General features: G+C 45.7%; 1 protein-coding gene across 4 annotated transcripts in view; it reads left to right on the top strand.

Annotated features, from left to right (window-relative positions):
* MCFD2 (multiple coagulation factor deficiency 2, ER cargo receptor complex subunit) overlaps positions 1-5,127 on the top strand; it is a 70,821-nt gene extending 65,694 nt beyond the window's left edge. For all 4 annotated transcript variants that reach the window (XM_075339205.1, XM_075339204.1, XM_075339203.1 and 1 more), the window contains exon 4: positions 4,785-5,127. In XM_075339205.1, the coding sequence (XP_075195320.1) occupies positions 4,785-4,916 (132 nt within the window). In that variant the 3' untranslated portion in view covers positions 4,917-5,127. The remainder of the gene's footprint in view (positions 1-4,784) is intronic.
* The last annotated feature ends 11,555 nt before the right edge of the window (positions 5,128-16,682 follow it).

The following is a 16,682-nucleotide window of genomic DNA, read 5'->3' as shown; positions in this document are numbered from 1 at the left end:
CTATATATTGTACAACTCTCTAAGCGGAGCCTTCTGTCTCCACATATCTCTAACACAATTTCTGCCCACACGTACCAACCGTATGTGCGCCGAATTTTGGCTTCTCTTCTCCGACGCAGTGTCAATCCGTCATCACGTGGAAAGTAGTCCACCATCTTTACCATTGGAATTCGATAATCAATACCATTGGAATTCGATAATCAAGCAGATGATCTTTCCTTATAAAGCCCCATACACTTTAGTCAGCATCATCAGCCGACCATCTACTATGTATTGGTGCCTCCTGACTCCCCTTACAGATAATGTTGGAAGAGATAATGTTCTGACAGTTTGTATTGGACCAACATTTTTTGTTCCCTGGGATAAGTTGTCTCCGCACTTCCAATTGAAAATATTTGAATGCTCTGCCGAACCGAACCTTCTGTGGTGCGGACAGCTGAGGAACATTTCCCGATTTTCTCCTTTGTCCGCTATTATTGAACACGTATAATCAGGTTCAATGATTATAATGGCCTACATGACACAATCCTTCACAAAATGACCATTCATTCAGTGCTTCCTATACTGATATAATGTGTATGGTAATGTTAAAGAGGACCTGTTACCTGGCCAAAAGTGACCAGTTTTTGCTCTTTTTTTTTCTTGCTGCTCCACCGTTTACTTAGTTTTTTTGGTTTATTAAAATCTGTAGAGATATCAGCCTTTTTTACATACTTTTTACAACATTAAAGTTGCGATACCTAGAAAGAAAAGTTGTGGACTTACTGAAATCATAGAATGGATAGACACAGTAAGGATTTGGAAATAATGAAAAAAATGTAAACAAAATTTTTAAAAGATTTTGATAGGTTAAGTCGAGTATGAGTGCTGTATTCAGAAATCCTTACACTAAAGGGCGCTTTACACGCAGCGACATCGCTAGCGATGTCGCTCGTGAAAGCACCCGTCCCCGTCGTTTGTGCGTCACGGGCAAATCGCTTACCTTCTTACCTTCCTAACGACGTCGCTGTGGCCGGCAAATAGCCTCTTTTCTAAGTGGACGGTTTGTTTGACGTCATATGGTAGGTGTCCAATAGAAGCGGAGGGGCAGAGAGTAGCCGCATGAACGTCACGCCCACCTCGTTGCCGGAAGACGCAGGTACGGTGTTGTTCGTCGTTCCTGGGGTGTCACACGTAGCGATGTGTGCTCCCTCTGGAACGACGAACAACCTGCGTCCAAAATCAGCAACGATATTTGGGAAATGGACGACGGGTCAACAGTCAACGATTTGGTGAGTATTTTGCATGGTTAGCGGTCGCTCGTACGTGTCACACGCAATGACATCACTAACAAGGCCGGATGTGCGTCACGAATTCCGTGACCCCAACGACATCTCGTTAGCGATGTCGTTGCTTCTAACAGGGCCTTTAGTCTTAGCTGCCGTCAATCAGAATATTAATGGTTGTCTGAGAAATGTTCTGCCATGCTGAATGCACTTGGACAAATCATCAAAATCAGCAGCTCCCTTTGCAGTTGCCGACAAATGTTTCAGATGTGCTTGATGGGAGACAAGTCCGGAGATGCTGCAGGCCATGGTTGCACATTTAGGCCACGCAGGCTGCTCACAGTAGAAACCGCAAAATACAACCTGTCCTTGTCATGTTGAACAACGTCTCCAGAGATCCTGTAGAAATGGCTGTACCACTGGTTCCAGAATGTATTCATTCTAAGCAGAAAGTGATATTAGACATTACATGCCAAGACTAAGGAATGAAACCGTGTCTACACAAAGTTTGTAAGATATTGAGTTACAAGCCAGATTTCCAGGCACAGATGCTCCATTGACCTAATTTCATTGCTCTCAAAGGCTTATGGTGCAGAGAAAGATGGCCATGGAGGCTGGAATGGAGGTCTATCCTCTTCAGCGATGAGTCCTAACTTTGTCTTGGGTACAAGGAGATCGATCTGTAGAACATGTTGGCAATGCCATGATGAGGCCTTCACGAGAGAAAATTAAAGTGTCCCAGGAGCCGTTTTTCAACATGGCTACCGTAAGCAACTTGTGTGGCCTAAATATGCTATCATGGCCTCCAGCATCTCCAGACTTGCCTCCCATTGAGAACATTTGGGGTGTCATTGGCCAGCAATTACAAAGGGAGCTGCCAGCATTGGATCTTGATGATTTTTGTGTCCAGGTGCATTTGGTGTAGCAGAACATTTCTGAGAGAACCAACAATAACCTCTAGCAGCCAAAGTTGTAAGTCCTGGGATTTTATACTCAATGATGAATAAATTGAGGTGTTCTGAAAGTTTTTCTTCCCGATTTTTAATCATTGGCATATAATTAACACGTCTGTCCATCGTGTGATGTCCATCATTCCATGACTTTTCCTTCTAGGTATTTTAGTCTCAATCTTGAGGAGTTTTGGTGCTTATTTTATGATCTTTCCAAAGGGGCGTGGCTCACAGGATTCTCTTGGGATGTGTCTTTAGGATGCTCAGGATAACTCCCCTGTGAGTCACGCCCCTTTGGTAAAGACCTAAAATAGTAGCACTAAATAAAAGGATCCATATGTGTGTAACAGTACGGCAAATTAAAAGAAAACAAACAAATATTGGAATATTCAAGGGAGCAATGGGAAAAGAAAAAGAGAAAAAACTGGTCACTTTTTACTTGGTGACAGCTCCACTTTAAAGATGCCCTCCTAGCAAATGTTTTATCCCCCAATCCTTTCTAAATGCATATGTAATGTAGTGTAAAGTACTCACCAATCACCATCATCCCTGGTTTCGAGCATTGCTCCATCCTCTTCCTCTGAGTCATATGACTTCAACACTGACTCGCCAGATCACTCGGGTTTGTTTAGACCGGAAGGGAATAGGAGATAAAATTTGTGTTGGGAGGGCTTCTGTAAGGATACCTTCCCAAGTGATATATCTACAGAAATTCCCATTGCTACTGAAATCTGTCCTACTGATCTGAGAGGTTTGTAAAGATTACATGCACAGACTGCAGAAACAGCCCTCAATATATCTAAATATATATATATATATAATTTATATATTTTTTGTACCCCCCCACAAAAAGCAGGTCCCCCCCATCCCAGGATCGTCATACTTACCAGCCCCGGGCGTCTGTATGGCTCCCAGATCCTCCTGTGATCTCCCAGCAGGTATGCTGCATGCCTCCCCTGCGTCTGGCTGACATCAGATCACACACACACACCACATCAGTTCCCCCTATGATCTCCCTGCAGCTGTGCACCCCTGCGTCTGGCCGACACTCACACATCAGAACACAGTCACACATCAGACAGCATATACACACACACACATCACTTCTCCCTGTGCTCTCCAGTGGGCGGTCCCAGCAGCTGTGCTGCACGCCGTCCTCCTCTGCCTCCTGCCGACACTCACAGTTCCGATCGCATACATTCACACACTCACACATCAGACAGCATACACGCACACATCTGATCGCATACACACACACACTCACAATATCGCACATACGCGCGCACACACTCACAACATCCGCAGATACCACATGCTTCTGGCCATGTGATCCTTGGCAGGTCCTGGAAGATCACTGCACGCACAGTATCACCGCCGAGAAGCAAGCGATATTGCTGGATGTGGTGAGTGTGTGGCTGCGATATATGTGTGTGTGTGTGTGTGTGTGTGTGTTAAGGAAGAGGAAAGTCAGGGCACTGCATCGCTTAAGCCGGTCAGTGGAGCCGTACTCACAGTTCAGAGGCAGTCAGCTGTATCAGCTGTTCCAGGACTTAGCTGTTCCCAGGCTAATGGTGCCAGGCTGGGTGACGCTCTGCTAGGAGCATGATCAAGATTCCGGAGTCCAGGAGTAGAAAGAAAGCGGCAGCTCACTCAGCATGTGGCAAACCAAAATCCTATATTCTGCTATCGCAGACATAGGCGCAGGAACAGTGGGGAGAGGAAGGGGTGCAGGGACGGGAGATGGACGACCAAATTCGTCGTCCGTCTCCCGTCCCCGCACCCCTTCCTCTCCCCACTGTTCCTGCGCCTATATCTGCGATAGCAGAATATAGGATTTTTGTTTGCCACACGCTGAGTGAGCTGTCGCTTTCTTTCTACTCCTGGACGCTGATGTGTGTGTTCCGCTGCAGGACCTTGATGCGCTCACCTGCTCCCGGTCAGCGTCTGGTAAGTATGATCGGGGGTCTTCTTTCTTCTGTCTTCTCTCTTCTGCCCGCTGCCTATAATGAAGTGTCCTGCAGTGTCTTTAACTTTTTCACCGCTGCATGACACTTCATTATTGATCGTGGCTAGGTCTTATTTTCAGGGGATGTCTTATATTAAAGCTTCCCTGAAAACTCCTGGGAGGACTTATTTTCGGGAAAACATGGTGTATATATATATATATATATATATATATATAGAGAGAGAGAGAGAGAGAGAGAGAGGGAGGCCTGAGTATCATGGATGGCACGGTGGCTCAGTGGTTAGCATTGCAGTCTTGCAGCGCTGGGGTCCTGGGTTCAAATCCCACCAAGGACAACATCTGCAAGGAGTTTGTATGTTCTCCCCGTGTCTGCGTGGCTTTCCTCCGGGTTCTCAGGTTTCCTCCCACACTCCAAAGACCTACCGATAGGGACTCTAGATTATGACCTTAGATTGACAGTATTTCTAATGTATGTAAAGCGTTGTAGAATTAATAGCGCTATATAAATGAGTAAATATTATTATGATATTATTATTTTCATTCCTACAGTATTCAATCCCTCTACTAAATAAGCTAATCCAAGCTGTGTGTTTTTCCTTTCAGGGAAGTAATGACAACACCCAGACAATATCCGAGCCTGAACTAATATCCATGATCGATGACGTTCTCCGGGATGACGATATGAATAATGATGGATTCATTGATTATGCAGAATTTGCTAAATCGATGCAATAAAGACTTTTTACAGATGGATGTCCTCTCTCCTAAATGTGACCGTACAGTTTCTATCTCTGCACCGCACCGTTGTCTGTGTCTTTTTGTGGGCTCACAGTTGTGATTTCCTGCGGTCACTGGTCAGGGGATACAGGAGGAAGAAGAGGTGGATCTGTCTTTCTGTCTGTCTAATGCCTCTTTATTGTGTTTTAATATATATCTATTTATTCTATTAATGTTTTAGAGATGATTTGTGAGCGATGAAACCACCAGGTGAATAGATATACAGTATTTTTTGTTTTATAAGACACACCCCAAATATATAGAGAAAAAAAAGTTAAAATAAACAAATAATGGGGTCCATCTTATACTCCGGTGGTGTCTTACCGTAGGGGGGCGACAGCACTGGTGGAGCGGGGGTCACAGGAGGCAGGGGCTTGTTGGAGTAGGGCGATGCCGACTACGGCGGGGCCGGCCGTACTGGCTGCGTGTTGAGCAGGGCAATGCGGGGGTGACATGTTCCGTCGCCGGTGCAATCTTGAAATAATGCCGCCCAGAATTGGCGCCTGCGCATATTGAGTTCTCGGCTCAATGACAGTCCGGGATCTCCATCTGCACATGTGCTGACACCTGGTGGCATTATTTGAAGATCGGACAGCCGACAGAGCATCTCACCCTTCACACTGCCCTGCTCCACACAGCGCACACCGCCAACAGAGTATCTCACCCGCCGCAGCCAGCACACAGCCCACCACAGCCAGTACAGCACCCATTCTCCACCTCCTGATAAGCTACATTTAAATTTTAAGACGTACCCCTCATTTTCCTCCCAAATTTTTGGGAGGAAAAGTGCGTTGTATAATCTTAAAAATACGGTAATTTAGCAAGGGTATAAACCTGAAACAACAGCTGGGATTCACTAAATTTAGATCCTGTGTCCTCTATGCTTCGAGAGGACATTGTAGGAAAAGTTGTTGTGAATACAGAGAAAATTCTTCATTTAGTACACCTGGAACTAACTATGAAACAGGGAGAAAATAATTGAAAATTATAGCCCCCACATTCACAAAACACTTCTATCTCCATCGACCCCCACAAGGAATGTTCCACTCGGCCGAGGGCCCCTGAGTTCTCCACGAGATCCGCTGCCAGACTCGTCTGGCCACAGCTTAGCTCAGATCCCCTCTGTCCCCCAATATTGGAGCCAACTGCTGTACAGGATCCTATGGTTCACCAGTAGATCCTGACTATGAGCTGTGTTTGCACATAGAATTTTTTAAATTCGAGCAAGCTCACTGGGTTTCCAAGTGGAAGACGCTTCAGGACTAGTGATGAGTGAGTGTGCTAGTCACTGCTCATTACTCAATCGAGCATCGGAGTTTAAAAATGCTCCACATTCTCATGATGTCCATTATACTCGTTACTCAATTTACGACCGAGAACCCCAATGCTCGAAGGAGTAACGAGCAGTGGCACGCACGCTCGCCCATTACTATTAAGGACAGGTTGGTATTTTTTATCCTGAAGCATCTTTTTTATGTTTTGGGTTTTTTGGGGTTGATCCTGACCACTTGTTTTTGATTTGTTTTTTATTTTTTACTGTTTTCTGGTTATTTTTTTTTTTCTCCATTCAGCAATGAAGAAACCACCAGCAAAATGCTGGGAAAACACTCAACCCAGACGTCTTCCCATAGACTGTAAGGTATAGAGCATCTTCTGAGCTGAAAACGCTCGTAGAATGATCAGGTCAACTCTTTTAGCCACTTTTTTTTTAAGTCGTCATTACATAGAAGATGCATATCTTTTGAAAAACATTTGCTTACTTTTTCAGGCGGTAACTCCATTTGGCTAAGGTCACACCACCGTATATTCTCATCCGAGACGATCGGGTCGATTACGCAAGAGTTTGATCAGAGTGTGAGCTCCATATCAACCGATTCTCTCTGATGAGAAGATAGAGAAAAAACATTTTCTCCATCTTCTCCATTCTGTCAGTCTGTGAAATTGGACTCTACTCAAATGTCATCCGAGTACAGTCCGGTGTTTTCCACGGATCCATTGAGGACGAGTGCGATCCTGTAACAGAATCCAGCTCGGACATACTGCGATTTTATTTTTCTTCAAACCAGCTTGGTCCTAGGAAAAAATCAGACTTTTGCATGGCCCTCTATAATAGCTTTGGTCTAAGCGCAATCTGATGTTTTATCAGATTGCACTTGGACCAAAAATAGTGAGCTGCCGCATTGTATATAGAAAATGCCACAATGAGGTCAATGGTCTGTTCACATTGGAGTCTCTTGGCCATTTTGGGCTTAAATGAAAGCTGTGATGCTATCCCTACTAGATCACAGGACGGCAGATAGGAGTGTTTGGGGCACATACCACTAAAGGTTCACAAAGCCATTAATCTTGGCATAGTCTCAAAGCCAATTAACAATAGCACATTACATATCCCTATAAAACATATCTTTATTAATTCAATTAAAATCGCCCGGGTAGACAGATAAGTACCAAAAATAAGGGGGATACAATGTGATGTGAGGTAACCGTAAACCTTCGGAGGCTGGGGCAGTAGAGTAAGGGGTGCTTCACACATAGCGAGATCGCTACCGAAATCGCTGCTACGGCACGGTTTTGGTGACGCAACAGTGACCTCATTAGCGATATCGCTGTGTGTGACACTGAGCAGCGATCTGGCCCCTGCTGCGAGATCGCTGCTCGTTACACACAGCCCAGGTTCGTTTTCTTCAAAGGCGCTCTCCCGCTGTGACACACAGATCGCTGTGTGTGACAGCGAGAGAGCGACGAAATGAAGCGAGCAGGGAGCAGGAGCCGGCATCTGGCAGCTGTTGTAAGCTGTAACCAGGGTAAACATCGGGTAACCAAGGAGGTTACCCGATATTTACCTTAGTTACCAGCCTCCGCAGCTCTCACGCTGCCTGTGCTGCCGGCTCCGGCTCTCTGCACATGTAGCTGCAGTACACATCGGGTTAATTAACCCGATGTGTACTGTAGCTAGGAGAGCAAGGAGCCAGCGCTAAGCAGTGTGCGCGGCTCCCTGCTCCCTGCACATGTAGCTGCAGTACACATCGGGTTAATTAACCTGATGTGTACTGTAGCTAGGAGAGCAAGAAGCCAGCGCTAAGCAGTGTGCGCGGCTCTCTGCACATGTAGCGACGTTATGATCGCTGCTGCGTCGCTGTGTTTGATAGCTAAGCAGCGATCATAACAGCGGCTTACCAGGTCGCTGTTGCGTCACAGAAAATGGTGACGTAACAGCGACGTCGTTGTCGCTGTCGCTATGTGTGAAGCACCCCTAAGTGCCAATTAATATTGGATTAACTTATCTGGGCGCCCTCGTTCCACGTTGGCTCACCCTCACTCACCCCTATATCAAGATATAGGATTGAGTGAGGGTGAGCTGACGTGGAACGGGGGCGCACATAAGTTAGGGTGTCATACCCTCCGTTGGTTGGCAGGGGCAGTAACAGGGAATTAATAGGAAAATATTAATCCAATATTAATTGGCCCCACTGCCCCAGCCTCAGAAGGTTTACGGCTAATTCACATCACATTGTATCCCCCTTATTTTTGGTACTTATCGTCTACCTGGGCGATTTTAATTGAATTAATAAAGATATTTTATAGGGATATGTAATGTACTATTGTTAATTTACATACCACTAAACACAAAAGACTATTGAGCTCTAATTCTGAACTTCTGTTTGGTCAGTCTAAAAAAGGTTAAGTTGGAGCTACGTTAAAGGTGTCTTGGCTGCTGATTCATGTGGCTCATATCACAGACAGGCTCCATTATACCCACCTTGTGTGTGTCACTCTGAAGACCTACAGCTGCCTCTCCCCGCCTCGCTTCCCTAGACTGACCGGTCTCTCCCCACGTGTGTGAATAAGTTGAGACTTGTCAGTCTAGGGCAGCGGGCTGGGGAAAAGCTGTCGGGGAGCTGCATCTTGGACTACTCATGCAAGTCTCATGATTCAAAATCGGCTTTTAACTGTATATTTTTTTATTTATTTATTTATTTTTTTAAAACATACATGGCTGAAATAACGAAGCCGGTGTCTTGATTTTTGGTGCATGTGGTTTGGGCAGCATATTTCCGCTGTCAGTTTCTCTTTAACAAAATCAAAGTTCTGTCCCACTTTCTTACAGCCTTACATGTAGTGTATAAGCCTGGAAAAGCTCCTGGCCCTGGGGTATATGTTATTCCAATTCCTGTTCTCTTTAGTGTTCCTTTTGGCCTCTATTGGGGGTCGGAACACGATTCTAAACTGTAGCGCTGGTGTCCCTGTAGGGACGCTGACTTACCGCGCTGGCCGGGTCACGTCCTCCCCCGCACCCACCCCCCCCTGGTCGTCCACGTGTGCTGCTACCTCCTTCCTTTCCCAGAGCCCATGCACGCAGCCCAGGTATTCTGGAAGTGTGCTTAGGGCGCGCACGTGCCCATCGACTCACCTCTCAAAAGGCCAGCATGTTATTTCCAGGCAATGCCTCTCAGCCTAAGGCTTAGAGACACTATGTATTTAAGGCACCCTCCCATTAGGGGAGGTGCCGGCACAATGCCTTTAGTTAGTCAGTCTGCTAGCTGCTCCTGTCCCGTTATCCCTTTGTCCGTCACCTGTACCTGCCTTCCCATACCTATCTCACTTCCGTGCCCACCATACCTGTTCGTACCCGCCTGCCTCAGCCATCCCACCTATACCAGCCTGCAACTGTCTCTATACCCAAGTCTGCCTCCTGACAGCACTGCACTGCCCTGGGAGTGGAACCTAGCGTCCACCTTGTGGTAGGCGCTTAGTTAAGCTCTTCCTACTAAAGGATAAGCCACTGTCCAGTGGGTCCACTAACCCTACACCGGCCATGAGCATTGCATCAACTATATAAAAGCACATCAGACTATAACTACAAACATACAGACCATGATATCTTTCTTTACAAAGGGAGGATGTTGCAAAATGCACCAAATCTTGCAGTTATTTATGGGATTTGCTGCAGACTTCGCCCTTTGCTCTGCAAATGGCAAAATCGGCAAGGATAATCTATAATGCACATCAGCAATCACACCAGAGCTTCAACTCATCGGTGACTTCTAATTTGGGCGCTGCTTGGCACGATTTGCTTTTGCAGCGTTTTCATTAGGAAGCCTGAAGGCCTTAACTACTAATATTTACAATGGGAATTCCCTTCCTTAACCCCTTCACGACCGCGGGCAGTAAAATTACGTCCTATTTTAACGTGACTTAACGACCAGGGACGTAATTTTACTGCCTAAACTTCATTTGATTGCCGTGGCCATAGCAACGGCTTTCAAATGATGTCCCCTGCTGTTTCTTACAGCAGGGGACCTTTGCTTGACCCCAGGGGGGGTGGCATCGCCACCCCCTATCGACGATCGATGTGATTGGCTGTTCAAATCTGAACCGCCAACCACATCGATCGCACTAATTTCGGCAAAAATAATGCCCGAATTAGTGCGATCCTGTGAGATCCAGCTATGAGATGCCGCAGCTGCAGCAGCATATCATAGGTGGACCTCAAACATGCCGCCCCCAGCCCCTGCAGCACTGATTGGAGCGATCGTGCTATGACGCGCAATCGCTCCAATCAGTGTGCAGTGGGGCGGTCTGATCTGCCGGTGACCGCCCTCCCCAGGCCTGTACTGCTCTGGGGACCCTCCCCCAACATGGCTGCAGCGTGGAGTGGCTGGTACTTTTGGTACCACGCCACCGCTGCTGCCGCCGCAGACGCCGCCTCTGCTGTCACCGCGCCAGCTCCAAAGGTAAGTATTGCGCTCCGGCGATGGCCCCTGCGCGCTCCCGTGAAGGCCCCTGCCCGTGCCCCCCCAGATCTGCCCCCCTACGCCCCGATCTGCCCCCCGGCATCCCGATCTGCTCCCCACGCGATCTGCCTGCCTCCTCTGTCATCTCTATTCTGCTTCCAAGGTTCCTTCCTTCTGCCTTTGCTTCTCCGCCCCCTCTGCTCTCCCTCTAACCCCCCCCATCTGCCCCTCCTCTGCCCCCCCCTCTCCCCATCCCCCCCTGCCCCCCCCCCGACGTCCTCTTACCTGCCTTCACGGGTCGTCCGAGGTCTTCACTGGCCCGATCACATCTGCCTCCATCGCTGGGTCCTTCTGCTGATCTGTCCAACGTCCTGCCTGCTGCTGGTGTAAAGCTGTCTATCTCACTGCCTTCTTGTTCCTCTGCAACTCTTCTGGTCAGTGATCCTCTTGGTACTGTGAGTATAACTTTTTTTTTTTTTTTTTCTTGTATCCTGTCCATTTTTACACTTCATCTGTCCGTGCGTCCCGCCAAGCGCTGATCAGGGATGCAGATAACGGATCTGCATCCGTGGTCAGTTTTTGGCATGACTTTTTTCCGTATTCGCGACGCTTTTTGTATCGCGTCCGTCCGTGCGTCCCGCCGAGCGCTGATCAGGGATGCAGATAACGGATCGGCATCCCTGCTCAATTTTTGGCGTGACTTTTTTCCGTATTCGCGACGCTTTTTGTATCGCGTCCGACCGTACGTCCCGCCGAGCGCTGATCAGGGATGCAGATAACGGATCGGCATCCCTGCTCAATTTTTGGCGTGACTTTTTTCCGTATTCGCGACGCTTTTTGTATCGCATCCGTCCGTGCGTCCCGCCGAGCGCTGATCAGGGATGCAGATAACGGATCGGCATCCCTGCTCAATTTTTGGCGTGACTTTTTTCCGTATTCGCGACGCTTTTTGTATCGCATCCGTCCGTGCGTCCCGCCGAGCGCTGATCAGGGATGCAGATAACGGATCGGCATCCCTGCTCAATTTTTGGCGTGACTTTTTTCCGTATTCGCGACAATTTTTGTATGGCATCCGTCTGTGCGTCCCGCCGAGCGCTGATCAGGGATGCACATAACATATCTGCATCCATGGTCAATTTTTGGCGTGACTTTTTTTTTTACGTATCCCCGACGCTTTTTTTATCGCATCCGACCGTGCGTCCTGCAGCGGCCGATCAGTGCACTGCGTCTGTGCGTTTGAAAAGTCAAATGGCGCTCCTTCTCTTCTGAGCCCCGCCGTGCGCCCAAACAATTACTTTCCACCACATATGAGGTATCTGCGTACTCAGGAGAAAATGCACAATACGTTTTATGGTGCATTTTTTCCTGTTACCCTTGTGAAAAAAAAAGCTACCTAATTGAAGCAACCGTTTTGTGGTAAAAAAAATTTTTCTTCTTTTCACGGCTCAACGCTATAAACTTCTGTGAAGCCCCCAGGTGTTCAAAGTGCTCACCAAACATCTAGAAAAATTATTTGAGGGCTCTAGTTTCCAAAATGGGGTCACTTGTGGGGGAGCTCCATTGTTTAGGCACCCCAGGGGGTCTTCAAACCCGACATGGCGTCCGCTAATGAGTGCAGCTAATTTTGCATTTAAATGGCGCTCCTTGCCTTCCGAGCACTGCCGTGTGTCCAAACATTTGATTTCCACCACATATGAGGTATCTGCGTACTCAGGAGAAAATGGACAATACATTTTATGTTGCATTTTTTCCCAATACCCTTGTGAAAAAAAAAGCTACCTAGTTGAAGCAACAGTTTTGTGGTAAAAAAAAATTTTTTTCTTTTCACGGCTCAACGTTATGAACTTCTGTGAAGCCCCCAGGTGTTCAAAGTGCTCATCAAACATCTAGAAAAAATATTTGAGGGCTCTAGTTTCCAAAATGGGGTCACTTGTGGGGGAGCTTCATTGTTTAGGCACCTCAGGGGGTCTTCAAACCCGACATGGCGTCCGCTAATTAGTGCAGCTAATTTTGCGTTCAAAAATTCAAATGGCGCTCCTTGCATTCCGAGCACTGCCGTGTGTCCAAACATTTGATTTCCACCACATATGAGGTATCTGCGTACTCAGGAGAAAATGGACAATATATTTTATGTTGCATTTTTTCCCAATACCCTTGTGAAAAAAAAAGCTACCTAGTTGAAGCAACAGTTTTGTGGTAAAAAAAAATTTTTTTCTTTTCACGGCTCAACGTTATAAACTTCTGTGAAGCCCCCAGGTGTTCAAAGTGCTCATCAAACATCTAGAAAAAATATTTGAGGGCTCTAGTTTCCAAAATGGGGTCACTTGTGGGGGAGCTCCATTGTTTAGGCACCTCAGGGGGTCTTCAAACCCGACATGGCGTCTGCTAATTAGTGCAGCTAATTTTGCGTTCAAAAATTCAAATGGCGCTCCTTGCATTCCAAGCACTGCCGTGTGTCCAAACATTTGATTTCCACCACATATGAGGTATCTGCGTACTCAGGAGAAAATGGACAATACATTTTATGTTGCATTTTTTCCCGATACCCTTGTGAAAAAAAAAGCTACCTAGTTGAAGCAACAGTTTTGTGGTAAAAAAAATTTTTTTTCTTTTCACGGCTCAACGTTATAAACTTCTGTGAAGCCCCCAGGTGTTCAAAGTGCTCATCAAACATCTAGAAAAAATATTTGAGGGCTCTAGTTTCCAAAATGGGGTCACTTGTGGGGGAGCTCCATTGTTTAGGCACCTCAGGGGGTCTTCAAACCCGACATGGCGTCCGCTAATTAGTGCAGCTAATTTTGCGTTCAAAAATTCAAATGGCGCTCCTTGCATTCCAAGCACTGCCGTGTGTCCAAACATTTGATTTCCACCACATATGAGGTATCTGCGTACTCAGGAGAAAATGGACAATACATTTTATGTTGCATTTTTTCCCGATACCCTTGTGAAAAAAAAAGCTACCTAGTTGAAGCAACAGTTTTGTGGTAAAAAAAATTTTTTTTCTTTTCACGGCTCAACGTTATAAACTTCTGTGAAGCCCCCAGGTGTTCAAAGTGCTCATCAAACATCTAGAAAAAATATTTGAGGGCTCTAGTTTCCAAAATGGGGTCACTTGTGGGGGAGCTCCATTGTTTAGGCACCTCAGGGGGTCTTCAAACCCGACATGGCGTCCGCTAATGAGTGCAGCTAATTTTGCGTTCAAAAATTCAAATGGCGCTCCTTCCCTTCCGAGCTCCGCTGTGCACCCAAACAATTGATTTTTACCACATATGGGGTATCGGCGTACTCAGGAGAAAATGCACAATAAATTGTAGGGTGCACTTTCTCTTTTCTCCCTTGTGAAAATGAAAATTTTATGGCTAAAGTAACATTTTTGTGTTAAAAAGTAAAATTTTCATTTTTTCCTTCCACATTGCTTTGGTTCCTGTGAAGCACCTAAAGGGTTAATAAACTTTTTGGATGTGGTTTTGAGCAGAGTGAGGGGTGCAGTTTTTAGAATGGGGTCACTTTTGGGTATTTTCTGTCACCTCGGTCTCTCAAAGTCACCTCAAATGTAATGTGGTCCCTAAAAAAAATTATTTTCTAAATTTTGTTGGAAAAATGAGAAATTGCTGATGAACTTTGACCCCTTCTAACTTCCTAACGAAAAAAAAATTTGTTTCGAAAATTGCGCTGATGTAAAGTAGACAAGTGGGAAATGTTATTTAGTAACTATTTTGTGTGACATATTTCTCAGATTTATGGGCATAAATTTTCAAAGTTTGAAAATTGCGAAATTTTCAAAATTTTCGCCAAATTTCCTAAATTTTCACAAATAAACGCAAAAAATATCGGCCTAAATTTACCACTGACATGAAGTACAATATGTCACGAAAAAACAATCTCAGAATCGCCAGGATCCGTTGAAGCGTCCCAGAGTTATAACCTGTCAAAGTGACACTGGTCAGAATTGCAAAAAATGGCCCGGTCATTAGGGTGTTTTAGTGGCCGGGGGTGAAGGGGTTAAACGCCTTCTGGTAGTTCTCCTCTAATACGGGTCAGTCTGGATTCCCATCAGTGTTTCGGATTTGGCTATTGTATTTCATAGTAGGAAAAAAATAACTAAATTAATGTCTGGGACCGCTCAGTCCCACGTCGGACACCAAGATTGATTCCATTGATTTTCCCCCGGGTATCTCATTTTATCGGAAAAAATAGTGCTGCTTGTTCTGATAAAATAATGGCAACTGCGGTTTCAGTCCTAGTCTAGTAAGGGTGTGGTTACTTTTGCAACCATTGTTATTGTTCGGATGCTTCTGAAATTACAAAATGAAGCAGCAACAACAAAAATAAATCTGTTTTTTGTCTAAAGCTTCAATGCAAACCTATTTGTCTCCATGGTAAGAGACGACAAATAACTACACAGGAGACATCGGCACAAACTAACAGTTTGTTTTTATTTTTTTACCTGGAGGGTTATCTCCAACCCAAAAAGGGAGAACTAGTACAAGATATATGCCATGATTATGATCGTGGCAGAACCATCCGGAGAATAAAAAGGTCACAGCACTAATTCACAGGAGTAGTCCTTTTTCAGTCTTTCATAGTATCATTTCAGCTACTCGACTGAGCAAAAATCTGCAGCCCAGATCTTCCCAATTATCTGGGGCCTGCTGCAGTCCCCCTGCATGGCTTACTGTGCAGGGAAGACTCAACTAAAAATGCCTGCAGTGCTGAATCCATTCCTCCACCCAATGCGACACTGGGCGAGGAGAGACACTGTTGTACTTGTTAGGGACGGATTTCAAGGCAACCACTACTCTCCCAACTTTCAGCAAATTAATAAGGCCTTTATTATACGAGATCTACAAGGCGTCTTTGTGATTGTTCTGCCCCAATGTAACAGCATTTTTCCGCGCCCAATAAAGGGAAAGGCAGGAGAATGGCGCCGGACAATCCCCATTACGTCTCTTGCAAAGTTTCCTCATTTTGAAAAAAGGTTTAATTAAACTTGGTCACCGCAGTGAACCTTTTATTTTCAGTGAATAGTTTTTATAATATAGCATTTTGTACTGAAAATAGATTGTATTTTATATGTTTAGTAGCTGTAGTACCCAGGCGTTGCCCGGGATAGTAACTGTCTCTCTCCCAGTCTCTGTCTGTGTGTGTCTGTCTGTCTGTCTCTTTCCTTGTCTGTCTGTGTCTATGTCTCTGCCTGTCTGTTTCTATCTGTCTGTCTTTGTATCAGTCTATCTGTCTCTCTGTGTCTCTGAGTCTGTCTCTCTATCTCTGTGTCCGTGTTTCTCTTTCTCCGTCTGTCTCTTTCTCAGGTCTGTCTCTTTCCCCATCTGTCGTTTTCTATCTCTTAATCTGTGTCTTTTCCTGTCTGTCTCTTTCCTTGTCTGTTTCTATTTCTCTGTCTCTTTCCCCGTCTGTCTTTATCAAGGTCTGTCTCTTTCCCCATCTATCTTTGTCTGTCTCTCTGGCTGTCTCCTGTTTCACTGTCTGCCTGTCTTTTTCCCATCTGTCTCTCTCCAGGTCTGTCTCTTTCCAGGTCTGTCTGTTTCCAGGTCTGTCTCTTTCACCGTCTGTCTCTGTCTCTTTCACTGTCTGTTTCTCTCTATCTCTTTCTCTATCCGTCTCCCCACCGATATCATATTACCTCACACAGAAGCTTCTTATACTAACAATGTCTTTTGTTCCTATAGAAACCAATCACAGTTGCTATTAAAACCAGTAGTTCCAGGCTACATTTAGTTTAATGGAGGCATGTTTTTTGGAGAGTAACTGTAAAGCGCAGGGTTACATTTTCCTGTCAAAATATAGTCTACAACGTTCCCTGGGTCACATGAGGCGTCTGTGCAAAATTTCGTGGTGGTAAATGCAACGGTGCAGATTCCTTTAGCGGACATATACATACATACAGTGAGCTTTATATATTAGATGACAAAACTAAACGTGCCATTTTTTCTGCCTGTTGCCCGTTGCAGTATTGCATTTTGGCCTAAAA

The sequence above is a fragment of the Anomaloglossus baeobatrachus genome, chromosome 3, assembly GCF_048569485.1.
Source record: "Anomaloglossus baeobatrachus isolate aAnoBae1 chromosome 3, aAnoBae1.hap1, whole genome shotgun sequence".
NCBI lineage: Eukaryota > Metazoa > Chordata > Amphibia > Anura > Aromobatidae > Anomaloglossus > Anomaloglossus baeobatrachus.
The sequence above is the reverse complement of the archived record's forward strand: the minus strand, read 5'-3'. Positions and strand labels throughout refer to the sequence as shown.